The sequence below is a fragment of the Felis catus genome, chromosome F1, assembly GCF_018350175.1.
Source record: "Felis catus isolate Fca126 chromosome F1, F.catus_Fca126_mat1.0, whole genome shotgun sequence".
NCBI classification, from domain to species: domain Eukaryota; kingdom Metazoa; phylum Chordata; class Mammalia; order Carnivora; family Felidae; genus Felis; species Felis catus.
The window spans coordinates 9,164,716-9,183,345 of NC_058384.1; the positions used below are offsets into that span (position 1 = coordinate 9,164,716).

General features: G+C 37.6%; 1 protein-coding gene across 1 annotated transcript in view; it reads right to left on the bottom strand.

Moving 5' to 3' along the window:
• The window catches only part of FMN2 (formin 2), a 492,613-nt gene that overhangs the window by 97,121 nt on the left and 376,862 nt on the right, over positions 1-18,630 (bottom strand). Inside the window, exon 19 of the mRNA XM_045048716.1 lies at positions 6,258-6,350. Within this exon, the coding sequence (XP_044904651.1) occupies positions 6,258-6,350 (93 nt within the window). The remainder of the gene's footprint in view (positions 1-6,257; positions 6,351-18,630) is intronic.

Genomic DNA, 18,630 nt, shown 5'->3' on the forward strand with positions numbered 1-18,630 from the left:
GTACAAATTACCTCTGAAAGGACAGAAATGAAACACAACATTGGTTAAAATAGAGGAAAGTAATAGTAAGAAGACTGACATTTCATTATATACCTACATTTTATAATACATGCATGCAATATTACAAATTGCTTCTTCTACTTATTCACTAAAAAATGAACAATGAAGCCAAAGTCCCATGACAATGACAGGGGATACGGGAGGGGCAGAGGACCTGAGGAACTTGACTGAATTGATAAAGTCATCCCTTTATTCATTCATGTATGAAATAAACATTTATTTGAAGTCTGCTATGTACTGAGTGCAGAGGATACAACATGGAACACAATATGGAGATGTTTAGATGAGGCATCAGTGGGAGCATCCAACTAGAAATACGCAGGAGGCAGTTGTTAGCAAATCTCATATGGAATCAATTCCCACCACTCCTCAGCGGCTCTTTGATCATTTCTCCTCCACAGCAACAGAATGGATGACTGCGGCTGGTGGAAATCTAACCCTCAGAAAGAAGAGGTGATATAGACTATTCTCCTTTACAGAGAATCATTTCAAATTCATGCTTCTTCCATGTCAAGAGTGACAGGAGGGGTACAAGGAATAATCATTGATCAACAGGGGAAGGAGCTTTGTCTATCTGGTACAAAGCACTGCATGCATATTGCATGAATGCAGAAGTATTCTCACTTTCCAGTTCTGATACTGTGACTTTTGAGTTTAACTGCATATCCTACGTATGATTTCTTCTGCATATGGTTTCCACCACCTGACATTACACAACTCACTTATCCACTACCTCTTGGAACCCCTAATGATATTTTTAATAATTTTTAAATTAAAATAAAATATAGCTAAAGCTTCTTATGGAAGGTATTGGTTCTAGCATGACTTTGCCATCTGTTGTGTGACTTTAGTCAAGTACTGAGTCCTCTGAGCCTTTGTTTTCTGATCAGAAAATGGGAATAATAGTGGCTTCTTAGACTGTCCTAAAGAATCATGAAACTAAATCACATACAGAATAAAAGGGCTTCAGTTAATTCTTTAGCACAACAAAATTGGTATTAATGCTTAATATTACTATTATTATATGAATAATAAGTAAAGCATTGTGTGCTTAAAAGACAATAGTTTGTTTTTCAATTGTAAATGGTCAATGAAAGACTTCGGGCATTAGATATATTTTACACTTTTATCATCACTAAAAAAAATTCTCAGTATATTTTCGGAAAAAGAAATAAAAACACCACCAAACATACTCGCCCTGAATATGGAATGCTGCTTATAGGGCACCATGGGTACCATTTCCAGTAGAAGATACTTCTGACAGACTTTGCAGTCTTTGGGACAGTTAATGCAACTGCTTTCACCATTTCTTCATTCTCAATCATAGAATTACCAAAACTAAAGATTGTATATTGAGAGTAGAAGCTTCAACACCCTTGTAATTATAAGTATGTCATTACAAATTTATGCACCTTCACCTTCGTTCTATTCCTTCATTTCAGCCTCAACTTACTATGCTTCATTTAAGGAAGAAATGTTTGGGAAGAGAGGGGGTGGAGGTATGGAGAGTTAGGCTAATAAAAATCTCATCAGCCATTTCTGATTTATAAAATCAAAATAAGGACTTCATATAATAGCATGGAGAGAAATGACCTTTAATTTGCCCTTCACCCCCCATAAAAACAGTTGAGCTTGGGATTGAAAATTAACATTTATCAAAATGTGCCAAATGAGTAAAAAGGCTGTGAAGGCCAACAACATAGAACTAGGCTCCTATTTCTTTCCCAGAAACCTCCCCATGTACAGATACCTATAAAAGCAATCCTCTATATCTATGCATATGGTTTTCATATGCACACTTAGTCCATAATGCAACTTGGATTCAAACAGAAGGAAGAAAAATAAAAAGGAAGAAGCGTACTGAGTGCTGAGAGAAATATTAGCTTAGCATGAGCTTCCCTAGTGATCTCATTTATCTCCTCTTTCTTTCCTCTTGCTTTCTGCTACTTAAAAAAGAAGAGGCACAAAAGAAAATTAAACAAAAACGACGGATAAATGCTAGATAAGTGTCTGGTGATTACTGATCAGTTTTCTTCATAATACATCCAGAAAATAAAATCATCACGTATGTTGACATAAATTAAAGATAAGCTCAATTTCAGTAACTTTGATTAAACAGTTGTCTAACACTTATGCCAGTTACAGTATCCAACATAACTTTAAAAATTGTTGCAGAGTTGTGTCCTTCTACTTCCTCACTTCTCTTAAATGTTAAAAGCGCAGAAAACTGGTTTCATCTACGCCGATCCAAGAAAAATGTTCCATCACTCCCTCCTTTCTGAAACTCTTCCTAACTCTGGCTTCCATCACAACAGCCTCTCTTCATTTTCTTTCTACCTAACTCACCACTAACTGTTGGGGCTTCCTCTGTCCATCCTATAAATGCACCCTCCTAAAGAATTCTATCCCTGAGTCTATTTTTTTTATCTTTCTAGGTGATCACATCCACCAAATAATCACCCTGTTATGATGTCCAATCCTCCATCTGTGCTCTCTGCCATGTCCAAGGTAGATATCCACCAGCCTGATGGGAACATTCACCTGTGTGCCCACTTAGGTCATGCCATCCATCCAAAGCTTTCCCTATATTTCTATTCTCTATCCTGATTAACACCACCACTCCCCACCACACAAACCTGAAATCTGGACCCTATGCATCACCTCCATATTTATTTGGTCACCAAGTAATTTCTCATCTATGCTATTGTTATCCCTTAAATATGTCCTCTCTTCAGGACCATTATTATGTCCCTAGAACAGGGCCTCCTCATTTCTCTAACAATTTGCCATAACAATTTTACAAGCAATTTCCTTCTTAAAGTCTGGTCGGTCTGCCTTGAGTCCTTCCCAGATTCTGCCAGTATAAACTGTTTTAAGTCTTTAAACCTCTGCCCCCCAAGGATTCAGGATGAAGCCCAAGTTCCTCAGCCAGGTTTGTAGATGTGGTGGTGGGAAGGTGTGGGAGCTTCTGTATAAAAGCATCTGTTTTCTCACCACAGGATAAGATGAGGTTATCATCAGAGTCATGAGGAAGCAAAACAGAAAGACTGTGGAGGCTTGAGAGAACAGAGGAGCAAAACTCAGAAACTGAGAAAACGAAGTTTGCAAGGAAAATCTTCTAGAAGTGCTCAACAGAAATGAGTTCCAACAGCAGGTCTGCAGTCATGGTTTTAGATGATACCAGTTGGTGCTGTTGTAAGTACCCTCCCACCCTCAAAAAAAAAAAAGTTGAGCTACTCTAGTGCAAATATGGAGACTGAAAAGAGATGGGCTTGATGAGGGTTGTTGGGTTTTGTCAGGTGAGCAAGACAGTGGGTACAACAGGTAGGGACTGTTCTAGATATAGGAATAGCAAGAAGCCAAACAAGACTGCTCTCTTAATGGAGCTTACTTTGTTGAGGGACAAATGCATAATACAACTGCAGAAAGCAGTAAGTATTACAAACAATATAATGTTGGGTGGAGTTCAGAACATTATTTGAGAACATTATTTAATTAGTGTTAACATTATTAATTGAGAGCGTCAACTCTCCAAAATATGGTACTTGGCTGGCACCATTACAAACAATGAATGCCTTGCAGAGGCAGGACTCAATTCTTTAAATCTGCCCCTTTTAAAGCAGGGGTGAGGACATTCCCAAAGAAGAGGTGTTTAAGCAGAGTCCATAAAATATTGGCTTGAGAAAAATTAGGAAGATAGGGAGTAACAAAGCGGGTGAATCAGTGGAACATAGGGCTAGTTAAAATCCAAAGACTGTTAGTGTGTGTTCAATAGACCACACAATAGCTGAATTATGAGGATAAGAGATGTTTCTATTACGTTGTGGGAGCTAATGCAATAAAAATGTTTGACCAGTATTGGGCATGGTCTCTTGAACTGTTCAGAGAGAGATTTTAGGCTTTGAAATGTGGCACATTTAAAAAGACCTTGACAGGGGCGCCTGGGTGGCTCAGTCGGTTGGGTGTCCGACTTCGGCTCAGGTCATGATCTCATGGTCTGTGAGTTCGAGCCCCGTGTCGGGCTCTGTGCTGACAGCTCAGAGCCTGGAGCCTGCTTCAGGTTCCGTGTCTCCCTCTCTCTCTGACCCTCCCCCGTTCATGCTCTGTCTCTCTCTGTCTCAAAAATAAATAAACATTAAAAAAAAATTTTTTTTAATAAAAAGACCTTGACAGGATTAAAAAAAAAAGACTTTGATAGGATATATAAAAAGATTAAAAAACCTATGTAAGTTAATATGAGCACAGAGGTAAATGTAAGAAAACTATTTTATTATTGAGGACAGCCTAATTATAAGCAAATGTTTGGCATATATTTTTATACCAAGGTGCAATGCATTTTTCAGTGTATAAGCTTAATTACAGAATTTTGTCATGATAACAAGAGGGAATATGGGACAAAAAAATAGCTACATTCTAAAAAAATTATCTTAAGGGAAACATTTTGAATCCATTGTTTTCATTATATGTCATTGAATATAGGCTAACAGGCACTCATGTTTACTCTTTTTATTTTTATTTTTTATTATGAAATTTATTGTCAAATTGGTTTCCATACAACATCCAGTGGTCATCCCATCCCTCACTCCCACCCCCCATAAACCCTCAGTTTGTTCTCAGTTTTTCAGAGTCTCTTAGGCACTCATGTTTAAAGCTGAACTTTTTTCTCCCACGTTTTGACATATTTGATCTACATAAGATGTTCCAAAGAATTTGCTATTGTCATTAACTGCCTTCTGGATAATGTATAATATAAGATCTACTAAGACATATACATTTTCTTATTCACTGCTATTAAATGTCTAGGTGGATGGAGGTACTCAAAAGTTTTTTTCAATGACATGTAATCATACAGCATTTGAACAGGACCAGAGATGAAATTAAAAGGTAACTGAAAGTAGATGGAAGAAGAGCCATGAAGAAAGACTCATTCTTTCCTTACTGAGTTAATGAATTCAGGACTCATTTCTTCATATAAGCAAAAAGAATACCTCATCCTTTACCCTTATATTTCTCCCAAATGACATGTTCTTGATCTAAATACCCCCACCTAATGAAGAAAAGAAGACTCATTTTTATTCATCATTAACAAAGTACTGAGCTTACAGCGTCCTCTAATATGTAACTACAGGACTCTGATTTTGTCCCAAGGACTATTTAGGAATTGAGTAGATTTTCCACCCTAAGACATGAGGACCTGAGAATTTAGAAATGACAATCACTTTGATTTATGAATCTGACCAAAGTTCTGTTTCAATCTTCATGATGATCTTGAGTGATTAAATAGTACTTTCCCATCTAAAAAATAAAAGCTGTGTTTAACATGTAATCAAATTCCAGTGTGACTCATTCATTGCAAATCATCTTTAATGACACTTGAACAACCTATAAAAACTGTAGCCTAATAAACAGAGGATGGAGCCAGTCTTCAGAGTGGTACTTAGCCTCAGTCTCAAGCCATGTCAGCCTCTAGGAGAATTCCTGACAGTAAGAACTTTCCCAGAGCATGGCATGACACAAATCTGATCTTCACATTCCAAAGCAGAAACGTTTTGAGTAGCAAATGCTTTGCTATAATTGTAGATTCCAATAATTTAAAATGGTAAGACTTTTTAAATAGTTTTTTCTTCTTTAATTTTTTTTTTGTTTCTTTAATATCTTCTGAAATTTTCTGTCCTTGTTTAGGTCACAGGAAGAGTCAAAAGATAATATTTATTATATTTTAAGCTTTCTGGGAAAAAGGTGTTAAGTATCTAGAGGTATTTATATATCCTATAAAAGTAGAATATAATGTTTTGAAGATCTGGAAAACATCAATATACTTTGGGTTTTTTTCAGTATTTTCAAAAACTAAATAAATACAAAGTTGAGCTGAAGTCACAAGCATAGTTAAAACTTAGAAGAATATCTCATTTTCTATCACAAAGGGCATAAAATTTTAATATCTTGATAAATAGTTACTATTTTAACATTGGATATTTACTGTCATTAAAAAACAAAAATAAAAAGCATTATCCATAATAGTATGTTTACCAAATTGCTCATCTGTCAGAGCTGTGTGACTCATGATTAAACATAATTTGTTTTTCTGTGATGTCAAAATAATCCCCTTTAAACCAATGCATATTTTTTTTAAATGCCATTTACCTACCTTTCTGCTGGAAAAGGAGGGAAATGCAACATGTGTCTTTAGAATTTACCTTGAATAATAAATTGTTCCATGTTTTCTTTGAAAGGCTGGATGTGCTCTTTTGAGGATACCTGGTATACTTTCCCCGCCTCAACTTCACAGGCTGAAATTAGAGACAGACATTGTTTAGAATGTCAGTGTTAATGGAACAGTAATATATATATATTTTTTAGAGAGAGATGGAGAGAGAGCACAAGTAGTAAAGGGAGAGAATCTTAAGCAGGTCCCATGCCCAGGACAGAGTCTGACACGGGGCTCGATCTCACGAACAAGAAACCATGACCTGAGCTGAAATCGAGAGTCAGACTCTTAACCAAGCGATCCACCCAGGTGCTCCATCAACTTTTAAAACATATTAGCTGATGTTAAAAACCTCTGATAACCCCACTCATTGATATATGTTCTACACATATTTTGGAAACATCCAAATAGTGACATAAGAAGCCTATGATCTCAGCTTCACTTTGGGTTGTTGTACAAAGAGGTTCTTAAGAATCCAAGTTTGGTCACTGCCAAACGGTGCAAACGTAGGAAGCTCCTTTAAGCTCCAAGCCTCAATCTCGTTTGTAGAATGGTGATAGCACTGGCCTCTCTCTCTCAGGGCTGTCATGGGGACCAAATCAGTTAACAGATATAAAGTGTTCAAATAGTGTCTGGCAGACCATAAAGCAGTATGTCAGTATTTGCCACCATGCTCAATATTAGCAACTGACTTCTAATACAGGTTTCTCCCAAACTGAAATCCATATTTCTGAAAAATGACAGATGGCAATTTTGGTGCTCATGTTAGCATGGAAATCAATAATTAAAGAGCATCTATTACGTGGCAGATACTTATTACCTACCATTTAATTTAATCTCTAGAATAAGTTAATAAAAGTGGGGGCGCCTGGGTGGCGCAGTCGGTTAAGCGTCCGACTTCAGCCAGGTCACGACCTCGCGGTCCGGGAGTTCGAGCCCCGCGTCAGGCTCTGGGCTGATGGCTCGGAGCCTGGAGCCTGTTTCCGATTCTGTGTCTCCCTCTCTCCCTGCCCCTCCCCCGTTCATGCTCTGTCTCTCTCTGTCCCAAAAAATAAATGAACGTTGAAAAAAAATTAAAAAAAAAATAAGTTAATGAAAGTGGAATTTACCCCATTTTGTAGCTGAGGAAAGTTAGGCTCAAAGATGGCACTTATTTGTTGAAAGGCCCACAGGTAATAAGTAGCAGGTCCATAAATGAAATCCTGATCTGACTCAAGAGTTTCTTTTCTTTGTATGCCCATGCCATCATAAATGCCTTAGTAGGCTATAGATCCCACAAGGGTTAATTAAGAATTACTTCTAAGACATTTTCTGAAGAAATTCCTGCCATTTTTGTGATAGAATAAATTCAAAATTAAAAAGCACATATTTGAAAGACAAAACTTAGGACATACAAATATCTGAATCAGGAAAACATACTTCTCACTACAATTCTTAAGGTAAGATGGCCAATAAATTTCTCAAGGAGACTTTGAAATTTCACTCTTTAAAATATTTTTCTGTTATTAAAACATTGTTTCCTTTCCCCTCCAGGTTATTAGTTTATCTAAGCAGAATACAGGGGGGCTATATTGTTAGCCCCATTTCTCCCCCTCAAGCGTAAAAGACAATTACATCTAGTAGAATTTAAGACCAGTTAGACATATGCTGGGTTCTCTCTGCCTACCTTCCCCAGGACTCCTCACTCTGTGGGAGCAGTCTCTTGGAAGCTCATGCCTGTCCAATCTACATCTCTAGCCCAGTATCTTGTACCTTCAGATTTGTACATTAAGCTTCCACACATATCAGTATTTTCAAATAGAACTCATCACAGCCCTTCTCTAGACTTGCTACCTCCCTTATTTTATTGTCCTGTTGGTGGTACCACCATCTGACCTAAATAACTCATACCAAAGCAGGAGAGTTATCCTTGACTCACTCTCCTTGTCTCCACATTCTATTTGTTTACCTCCTAGATACTTCTTATGTCTGCCTATCCTCTCCATTCCTGCTTTATGCTGGTACAAAAGCCTTCATCATTCTTCACTGAGCTACTAGAAAGCCTCTTAACTGGGCTTCCCACCACCAGTCTTTTACAGATCCATGCTCCTTCTCATAGCTTAAGAAGAATGGATAAAGAAGAGGCAGTGGAATATGACTCAGCCATCAAAAGAATGAAATCTTGCCATTTGTGAAAACATGGGTTGGCCTGGATGGTATTATGCTAAGTGAAAGAATACGAAGACAAATACCATATGATTTTACTTACACATGGAATTAAAAAAAAAATGAACAACAAAAAGACTCTTAAATACAGAGAACAAACAGATGGTTACCAGAGGAAAGGTGGGTGGGGCGATAGGTGAAGGGGATTAAGAGGTACAATCTTCCAGTCATAAAATAAGTAAGGCAAAGGGATATAGTGAATAGCATTGGAAATATAGTCACTAATATTGTCATAACATTGTGTGGTGACAGATGGTATTTCTGTGGTGATAACACAGATAACATTTCTGTGGTGAGCACTGAGTAATGTATACAATTGTTAAATCACTATGCTGTTCACTTGAAACTAATACAACATTGCATATCAACTATACTTCAGCAATAGACAAAAAAATAAAATAAAATAAATCATCCAGAAGAAACCTGACCAATTACTTGAAACTGTTCAATGACCTCTAACTTCATAATTACATCTTGAGTAAAGGAATGATTTAACATCCTACAATATGAAGTAGAGCAACTTGCCCAGCTTTCTCCTAATCCACCTCTACTCCTGGTATCTTTTGCAGACTCAGTGCAAATTCTCATCTCCATACCCTTGCTCAAGTTGGTTACTCTAGTTAGAATGCTTTTCTCCTTTACCCCCTTTATCCTCTTATCTCATTCATCTCACCTATTCCCAATATTACTTCATGACTTAACCTTGATGTAGCTGCCCTGAAAAGTATTTCGTCTTTCCACTTTCCTCAGTTCACTACATCCCCTGCTCTCCTCCACTCACTGTCCCACCTCCAGGAAGAACTGGGTGTCTATCCTCTGTGACCCCACAGCACCTCGTGCAGACAAAATTGAAGCTATTACTTACTGAATACTTTTTGTGTGCCACACTTTACATGTGTTCTTCCATTCAATCCTCAAGAAGCCCTTTCAAACAGAAGAGTAATACGCTTGCTTTATGTCAGAGAAATGAAATACAAAGAGACTGTCCAAATTTTCACAGTTCATATGTTGAGAAGGTAGGGCTCAATATCAGCTACCATTCCATATTCATGTTATTTGTAATCACATCTCCTGTGCTCCACTAGACCAAGCTAAGTGGTCTCAAGATAGGAAATCTTAAAGCTGGGAATCTTAAAGATAGGAAATCTTAAAGATAGGAATCTTAAAGATTGGAAATCTTAAAGATAGGAAATCTAATTCTCATTTGTATTCCTAGTGCCTGATACAAGCAACAAATCATAGTTGGATGGGTTAATGGCTGGATAAATAGCTCCTGTTGCAGAAATGTTATTCCAGATGTTGGAATCTAGCAGATGGGAGACAGGGTTTAAATTCTAGTTCACTCATTCACTGAGTGAGCCTTAGCTTGGAGAAACCTAAGAAAATTATCATAGCTGCTTTTAAAGTATGGTCTCAGGAACAAAAGGGTATAAACTTCTATGTTGATTCTAAGGAAGAAGGAAGCTAAACACAGCAGAAGTTGAGGTGGGGCGGGGGGGGGGGTAGAGAGAGAGATTCTGGTTCTAAGTAAAAGGGTGGCTAATGTTTAGGGAAATCTCAGTGAAGTAACCAGCTGTCTGAGGTGATGAGCACTTCATCACTGGCACTCTTTACTCTTCAGAAAAGAGTGGGCTACCTGTCAGAAATGTAGTAAAGGGGATGAGTCTAAGGAGAAGACATATGCAGTCAGCTTCCTTTGGAATGTATCACTCATGACAGCCCCATGAAGCCAGAAATTTTGTGTGTCTCTACATGCATAATAAAGGCATAATGTCATAATTTCAAGTATTCTCTAAAAGTAACAAGTTGCATTATTTCAAAGGTATGAAGTAGAAATTTATCAGCCTTTCCTATCAGGCAGTGAATTATTTCTGGCAAAATGACACGAAGAGAGGTTCTGAATGGTCTTCATCAATTTGTAATTGCTAATCAACCTACTCACACATGACACAGACATTGACTGACAGGACAATGCCAGGACAAACACCCCTGTCCTCAGATGGCTTGACTTCCACTATACTATATAGTCTTTAACTAATTGTTTTTCAATTCCAACAATAAAAGTATAATACTAATAGCCTAGGGTCTAATAGATTAAGGCCAAAATGAAAAAAGGATCCAGTCTTACACTTGGTCTGATTTTCAAAAGTTCAAAGTCTGAGGCAAGAAAGATTAATATTTTTACTATTAATGTCACAATTGTTTCATTTGCCATTTTTTACTAGAAGAGGAAAGCAATAACTGTCTTTTTCTTCATGATACTATACTATGTCTAGAGGTCCAGGGAATTATACAAATACCCCAACACTAGGAACTCGCAGAAGTTAATCTAATGGATCGGGTGACAATGTCCCTAGTTAGGCAAGCAGAGTTAGATCAAAGACTGAGCATAGCAAAGTCTTCGAAAATATGCCAAAATTTCTCTAGGTCTTCATTTTTACTTAGTAACTTTAAAACAACAGAATATACAACAGATAAGAAATACATAAAGTACTTAAAATATATTTAAAAAAGAAGGTTAAAGTTATATTTTAATTTCCACTGAATTTTATAAGTGCCCTTGGCACATTCATATGAACTTAGTATTATGAATATAAATGTAAGCAAAACCTATTTTTCTATTTCTTCTCTTTTCCCCTTCACCTATAGATTTTCTTGTACACAGTAAGAACTAAGTAGAATTTTAGATCTAGAAGCTCCATAGGGTCGTTTACAGGCAACCCCATCTCATTTCCAGTCCTCCTTCCAGGCAGCCATGATAAATGCTTGTCAAGTATCTCAGTGTTTCCAGTGATATCCATTCATTTCCCTACCAGGCAGCTTTTTCCCTGCAGATTTATTCTAATTATTAGAATTTTCAGCCAGATATTGCACAGAAATCTCTCTGTACAGTATACTCCCTGTGGAATGATATATCTGGAGCTTGATTTAAAATACTCCAGATATATTCACATAATTACTTATATAGTTAAAAAATCAGTTAAAAGAAGTCCATCATAGATAGTTTGTCTTTAGTGAGTAACAGAAAATCTCCACTGTCTTTGAGGACAGAGGAGGACCCTCATCTTCTACCATCCTGCATTTACTCATTAACATTCCCTAGAAGGCAATACACATCAACAATTTTCTGGGGAATGAATGGATAAGTGAATCAGACCCTCCTGGAACAATGAACTTTTTTGTAATTTTTAAAGCGTCATATCTCTTCAAATTTCTCCACATATACTCTTAACTCTCAGAACCAATTGTTGAACCTCTACTCATCCATCCCAAATTTCAACTATCACCCCAAGAGAAGAGGATCATCTCCCCTGAACTTTGTATCTCCTTTCTCTATATATGTGTGAATGATAGAAGATAAAAGCAAAACTTTGGATAAGAGATCTGGATTCAAGTGTAGTTCTCCTAGTAGCTATTTGATCTTCAACTGGCTCCTTAAATTATCTGAGCCTCAACTGCCTCAACTAGAAATCGGGATGATGAAGATATTGAACTTGAGTGCTAAGCACTGAGCTGTTGAGACGCTTTCAAAAACCATAGCTATTAATGATATTATTTCATTGCATTTATTTGGTTATACATCTTTGTCTCTGATTTACTTTTATTTTAAATTCACTGAAGTCAAGGACCATCTTATTCAACTCTGTGTGCCTAGTGTCTGAAATACTGAGGAAGCACTAAAAACTTGGTGAAAAAAGCACTTTTAACTATGTTGATAATCATGACTTTCCTTAATCTGGATATTAAGCCTCCACCGGTGGCTCATTTGTAACACCACAAATCTTATGCAAAGTGTACAAAAACCCAAATCCAAAGTTCCAAAGTTCTTTTTGTGATACACAACCTATACAATTATTTGTGGATGGTTGGTACTTTACTTATTCATATTAAGAAGGAAGAGACTTTTGGATAACTATAAAAATAAAATGTCAAGTTCTAGAGTTTATAGATATCTTATATACATCTAATACATTCAATAACATATATGAATATATTCATTGTGACAAAGAATAAGGAAATATCTTTTTTTTAATTTTTTTTTCCAACGTTTATTTATTTTTGGGACAGAGAGAGACAGAGCATGAACGGGGGAGGGGCAGAGAGAGAGGGAGGCACAGAATCGGAAACAGGCTCCAGGCTCTGAGCCATCAGCCCAGAGCCTGACGCGGGGCTCGAACTCCCGGATCGCGAGATCGTGACCTGAGCCGAAGTCGGACGCTTAACCGACTGCGCCACCCAGGCGCCCCTGGATCTCATTCTTTTAACTGTAGGGCATCACGGTATAACATATGGTATAATATATCCTGGCTTATCATCTTCAAAATTGGTATGTGACTATGTAAACTTAAAAAAAAAAAAGTGCTATAATCTTACAGACTTGAAGAGTCCTTTAAAAAACATTATTAAAAACACAATAGAGTTCCTGGAAAATCTGCATTACAGTTAAATCCAAATAGTAAAAAACATTTGTTAAAGGATGTTGAAATTGAGGAGGGCACCTGTTGGGATGAGCACTGGGTGTTGTATGGAAACCAATTTGACAGTAAATTTCATGTTTAAAAAAGCACAATAAATATTAAACGTGTCAAAATAAATAAAGTAATAAAATTTAAAATAATAAAATAAAGTAAAGTGGCTTCCCTTGTAAAAAAAATAAGTAAAATAAAATAAAAATACATTTTCAGAGTTTTTCCTTTAATGATTAAATACACAAGACCTTCACACACTTCTTCCATTAAAACAGATCATGCGTTACTTATAGCATGAGAAAAAAAGTGAAAAGGTATCTGTGTAGTGAAGAATGATCTGTTTATTACCAGATCACTGTGCCTCTTCTGAATTCCTGAACCACCAGCAAACTCACCAAAGGAAATGTCTTATAGAATTTTTTTTTAAATTTTTTTTTTCAACGTTTATTTATTTTTGGGACAGAGAGAGACAGAGCATGAACGGGGGAGGAGCAGAGAGAGAGGGAGACACAGAATCGGAAACAGGCTCCAGGCTCTGAGCTATCAGCCCAGAGCCCGACGTGGGGCTCGAACTCCCGGACCGCGAGATCGTGACCTGGCTGAAGTCGGACGCTTAACCGACTGCGCCACCCAGGCGCCCCTAGAATTTTAATATTCAACAATAAAGCTCCATAAATAAATCCAATCATAAATCAAGCATAACCTTTTAAAATCAAACTTCTTATGGAATATATTAATGATAAATGATGACATAATGTCATAGTGACATTACTGAAGACTACTTTCTCCTAAAGAAAAATACACTTGACTATTTCTAGCTATTCTCTTTTCCAAACCATATCATATTTCATAGGGACAATTTTTGATTTCTGAGAATGAACATTACTACTTGCTCAGAACTTGTCACAGAAAAATGAAGCAAATTATAGAAATTTGCAGGAATTCTGAAGATAACACTGAGTCTCTACAGGAACAAGCATACCAAGTTCTCCTATAACCTCTCCTCAGTTCATACTGATAAATCTCTCATAAAATGTTAAAGAGCAAGTTTACTTAAAATGGAATTAAAGATATACCAAAATTTGGCTGAAAGATATGTATACACAAGAATGGCAAGCTTTAACTCATAAATAGTGAAATAATGAGGCCAGAAACCCTAACAGACACTAGCATTCATGGATGAAAGTCTGCTGAGAAGATATTTACATACTCTCCAAGAGTCACCTCACGGATAATTTACTAATTATTAAAAAACAAACACCGTGAAAACCAAAAACGAAGAACAAAACTCAAATGACTTCATAGTGGAGGAACCGGTAGGTGCCACCTAAACACAATGACAGGAATGGCCAAAGTGACACATCATCATTAGCAGTAATGAGATAAGCTGACATCATGGGCCTGCAGAAATGGCACATATCACTTCTGCAGACAAAGCCAATGGAGGAGACATCTACAAAATAAGCAATCTTTAAATATGGTAAGGTCAAGAAAGACAAAGGAACTGCACTAAATTAAAGAAGTCTAAGTAGGGGCACCTGAGTGGCTCAGTGTGTTAGGCATGTGACTTTGGCTCAGGTCATGGTCTCACAGTTGGTGAGTTCGAGCCCCACATCAGGCTCTGTGCTGTAGCTCAGAGCCTGGAGCCTGCTTCGGATTCTGTGTCTCCCTCTCTCTATGCCCCTCTCCCACTCATGCTCTGTCTCTCAAAAATAAATAAAAATGTTTAATTTTTTTAATTAAAAAAAAAGAAGCCTAAGAAGACATTAAAATTAAATGAAGTTTGTGAAGTAGGGATTGGGCAAAATAGCTATAAAAAATACTTCTGAATATGGTCTGTAGATTATTATCATAACAGTATTTATCAATGTTGAATTTCCTGAATTTGACAATTATACTGTGTATACATAAAAGGACGCTCAGGTTCTTAGGTTATATACCCTAAAATATTGACCGGTAGAGGAGCATTACTTGCTGGTGTATGGTCCAGAAAAATAAAACCATGCACACCCACATATGTATATACAAGCATGCATATATACATGTCTATATGTGGGGGACAGGAGGGAGGGAATGATAAAGCAAATGGGACAAGAAATAAACAACTGACAGTCTAAGGAAAGAATATACAGGAATTCCACATACTAGCGTGTGACTTGTCTGCAAGTTTGATTGATATCAAATAAAACTTATAAACAAACAACAAAAAAGAATAACACGTCCCAGTTTACCTAACGTGGACTTTTAAGACTTCTAACCAAAGGACCTGGGGCTAGGGGGCTGCAATACAATTTCTTGTTTAGAATGTTAAGAACAGTCAAGTATGCTTCACAGATAGTGTAAAACTTGGTTTTCTTATACATCTGGCTTTAGTTTAAGAGTCTGAAGGCTCTACAGCTGCAGACACAAGTGTCTCTTTAGCTGATGGTTTGACTGGCACTTCAGGGTGACAGCAACACGCTGGTAATGGTTACCAGGCAGATTTTTAAAGATGACTTACAAGCTCTACTCTTCCAAATAAGTAAAAGTATGCAACTTTCCTAGGATGGTTGTAAAAGGTTATTAATTCATAGTTTTAAACCATATTTAAGATGACAGATGCAGCAACTTACAATCAAATAATAAAAGCACCCTTACCACAAACTAACCTGCTTATAATATTTGACACATGGTTCCAGAAATCTTCAAACGTGTACATCTTTAACCGTAATGTTGTCAAGAATTAGCAAGTTGCTCAAATATTTTGGAATTTTTCAAATGAATTCTTTAACATTGAATACTACAAATAAAATGTTATGTCTTGAGTATAAAAGTGATTTACATAAAACTGAATGTATTAGACAATGTATTCTAATATACTGCATGTATGAACTTATTCTAAGCGAAGCCTCTGACATTTTCTAAGGATGCAGTAAAACCATAGGACTAGGTGACAATGTTTATTGAGGGCGTAAGTGACTGTCATAGAAGCTTATACATGATCTTGACATTACTGGCCAGGTGCCCAGCTTCATACTGGCTGCCTCCCCCACCCCCCATTATTAGATGACTTGAGGTATAATTTCAGGCATCTATGACTGGCCTAGAAATCTCAGTCTCCTTGAGAGGCTCAGGAGTAGTTCTGTCACTATGGTTGCCAAAATTTTCCAATTGTGATGTGCACTGATTCTGGAACTGGAGTGGGTAACTGATATGGCAGATGTTCACTGACATAAAGGAGTTTAGTAAATGTCCCCTGCAGCCAAGCTACAGTGAGGAACATCCATCAACTGAAACAGATGCCATTACGGTAGTTTTTTGCCACAGGAATGGTGTCTTCCTAGTGGGCTCCATTGTAGTACAGAAGAAGTGTATAATTTTAAAAATAAAGATAAAGCATACTGTCTCCAAGGAGTAAAACTCTTAACAGGTGTGTCCGTTTTCAAGATACAAGCAATTTTTTCTAGTGCTTAAGAAGCCAAAATTCAAGACAGACCATCTCCAAGCAGAAATATTTTCTAGCTTAGGCCTATGAACATAGAATTAGCACAAGATATTTAAAGCAAAGTAAAGTGTTGGGGCTCCAGTGTTTTGTCAGTTTGAGTTTCCTAAATTCACAGAATGAAAGGAAGAAGAGGTATGTAAATAACCATAAAAAAAAGAAGAGAAATATATAAGCAGTGGGAGAGGAGAACAGTCAGAAGACACCCTGAGAAAATTATGAAGTATTCGAAATGTAGAGTGAGTTATTAAAATACTTAAGGATGCAGAAGCTAGTCTCTCATTCAAAGAACAGTAAGTGTTAGAAAGAAATGGAATGAAATCAATGACTTATTAGGGAATTTATAGGTTTTAAGTTTGGGGAAATGTTAAAGTCTACTAACCATATCTAAAAACAGAGAGAGAGAGAGAGAGAGAGAGAGAGAGAGATGGAGAGAGAGCACTAATTCCATCTTAAGTGTTTTAAACTATTTTAGGAACTCAAAACAATTTATCAATACAGTTTTGGTCATCTCTAACATTTCCCGGTGATTAAGAGAGAAATTTTCTGGAAAATTACACTTAGGACTCTTACCAAACTTATGGATTGAAAGCCAGTGTCTCCAGATATCCTTTAATGTTCTAGTAATGTAAATGGAGAAATTGAAAGTATTTTTATAAAACAGAGAAGCAACACACAAGAACATGAACTCAGGCTTCAGAAGTAGGAGTAGATTCTGACTGTTCTTTTACTACCCATTACCTGAGAGACGTCAGACAAGTTCCTGAATCTTGCTAACCTTAGTTTTCTCATCTGCAACATGGAAATGGAAGCCATCACATGAGGCAGTTTAGTGCAAGGGTTAACGTATGTGAGGTGCACAGCACCTACAGTAGTGTTGCAATTTATATTAACTTATTATTCTGTTTTTACTTTTATTAATTAGAAAATTAATTAGAAACTTCTGTGAAGTTCCAAGTCAGAACACCGTACCAGAATTTCGGATGTTCTTAATAAATTATAGGGCTTATCAGGGGCCATGAGTTTCAAAAGACGCATGTACAAAGTCACACTTTGTGACACAGAATCAAAGAGCATACATATGTAGCGCAAACAGGTGGCAGAGGTGTGTGGAGAATGACCCACAAATCGTAGGGATAGCTGAGTTGACAAGCCAACTATTATCATAACCAAACAAGACGTGGGGTATTATTAACTGAAGTGTGCTACTCAAACAGGCACCGATGGCACAAGCTATCAGTCAGAATCGCCCATCCATCCTCTGTTCTAACTTTTTCTTCTCTCAGTTTTTGAAAGGAATATAATCACCTGTGAGAGTGTCTACAAAGCAGCCAATGCTTTGCAAAGTGGGAAGATAGCATAAAGAATTGTTAGCTGGAGAAGAGAAGGGAACAGTATGGCTTAAGGTTCTCCAAAAGCTGTAAATCTCTTCTAGTTATTTTTAGCTTTGAGAGCCATAAGAGAAACATGTAGGACCCCCCTTAGAATAATGTAAATAAATAAAGTTGAATAATAAAATCAGTCAACAGGATGTCTGTTACTAAGTTATTGCCTCTTAGCCCCCAAACTGCACGTGTATACTGAGGTCTGGAACGGTGGGACTCAGCAAACTACCTTTTTCCTTTGCCAGCGGGCTTCCTGATTGGTTTCCTCAAGAAGGAAGAGAGGGGCTGGACGAGGGGAGGAGAGCAGCTGATGGAAGTGTGCTGCTTCCTTGAGCCCCATCCGCAGACCCTTCTCCCCCCACATCAGTAGGTGGTTCCAGCTCCTGACTTATTTCACAGGCCCCAATCCAGCACCTTTGTATCCTATAGAAGTGCCAGTGAAGCCAGGCAGGACTCCCTCCTCTAAGCTCCCCAGTCTTAGCTGTGTGGACCCTCCCGTCTCATCTCCCCAATCCCAACTGTGCGAATCCCCTTCTCTCCAAACTCCTCAGCTCCGGCTCTGCAGGAACCACGAGCTCCCTAATTTCAGCTCCGAGGGGTCTTTCTCCCTGCCTTCTTCAATCCAGCTCTGCGGGATTCCTCCTCTGCGTCCTCAATCCCACTTCTACAGGGCCTCCATTCAAGTTGCTCAGGTACTCTTTTCTTAGGCCATACTCTCCACAGAGGACTCTACAGCCCTGCAGAAAGCTCTCCTGGCATTTCTAGGTTCTTTGATAACCCCCAAACTCTTCACTTGGCTCCCCTAGCCCTAGGGATGATAGC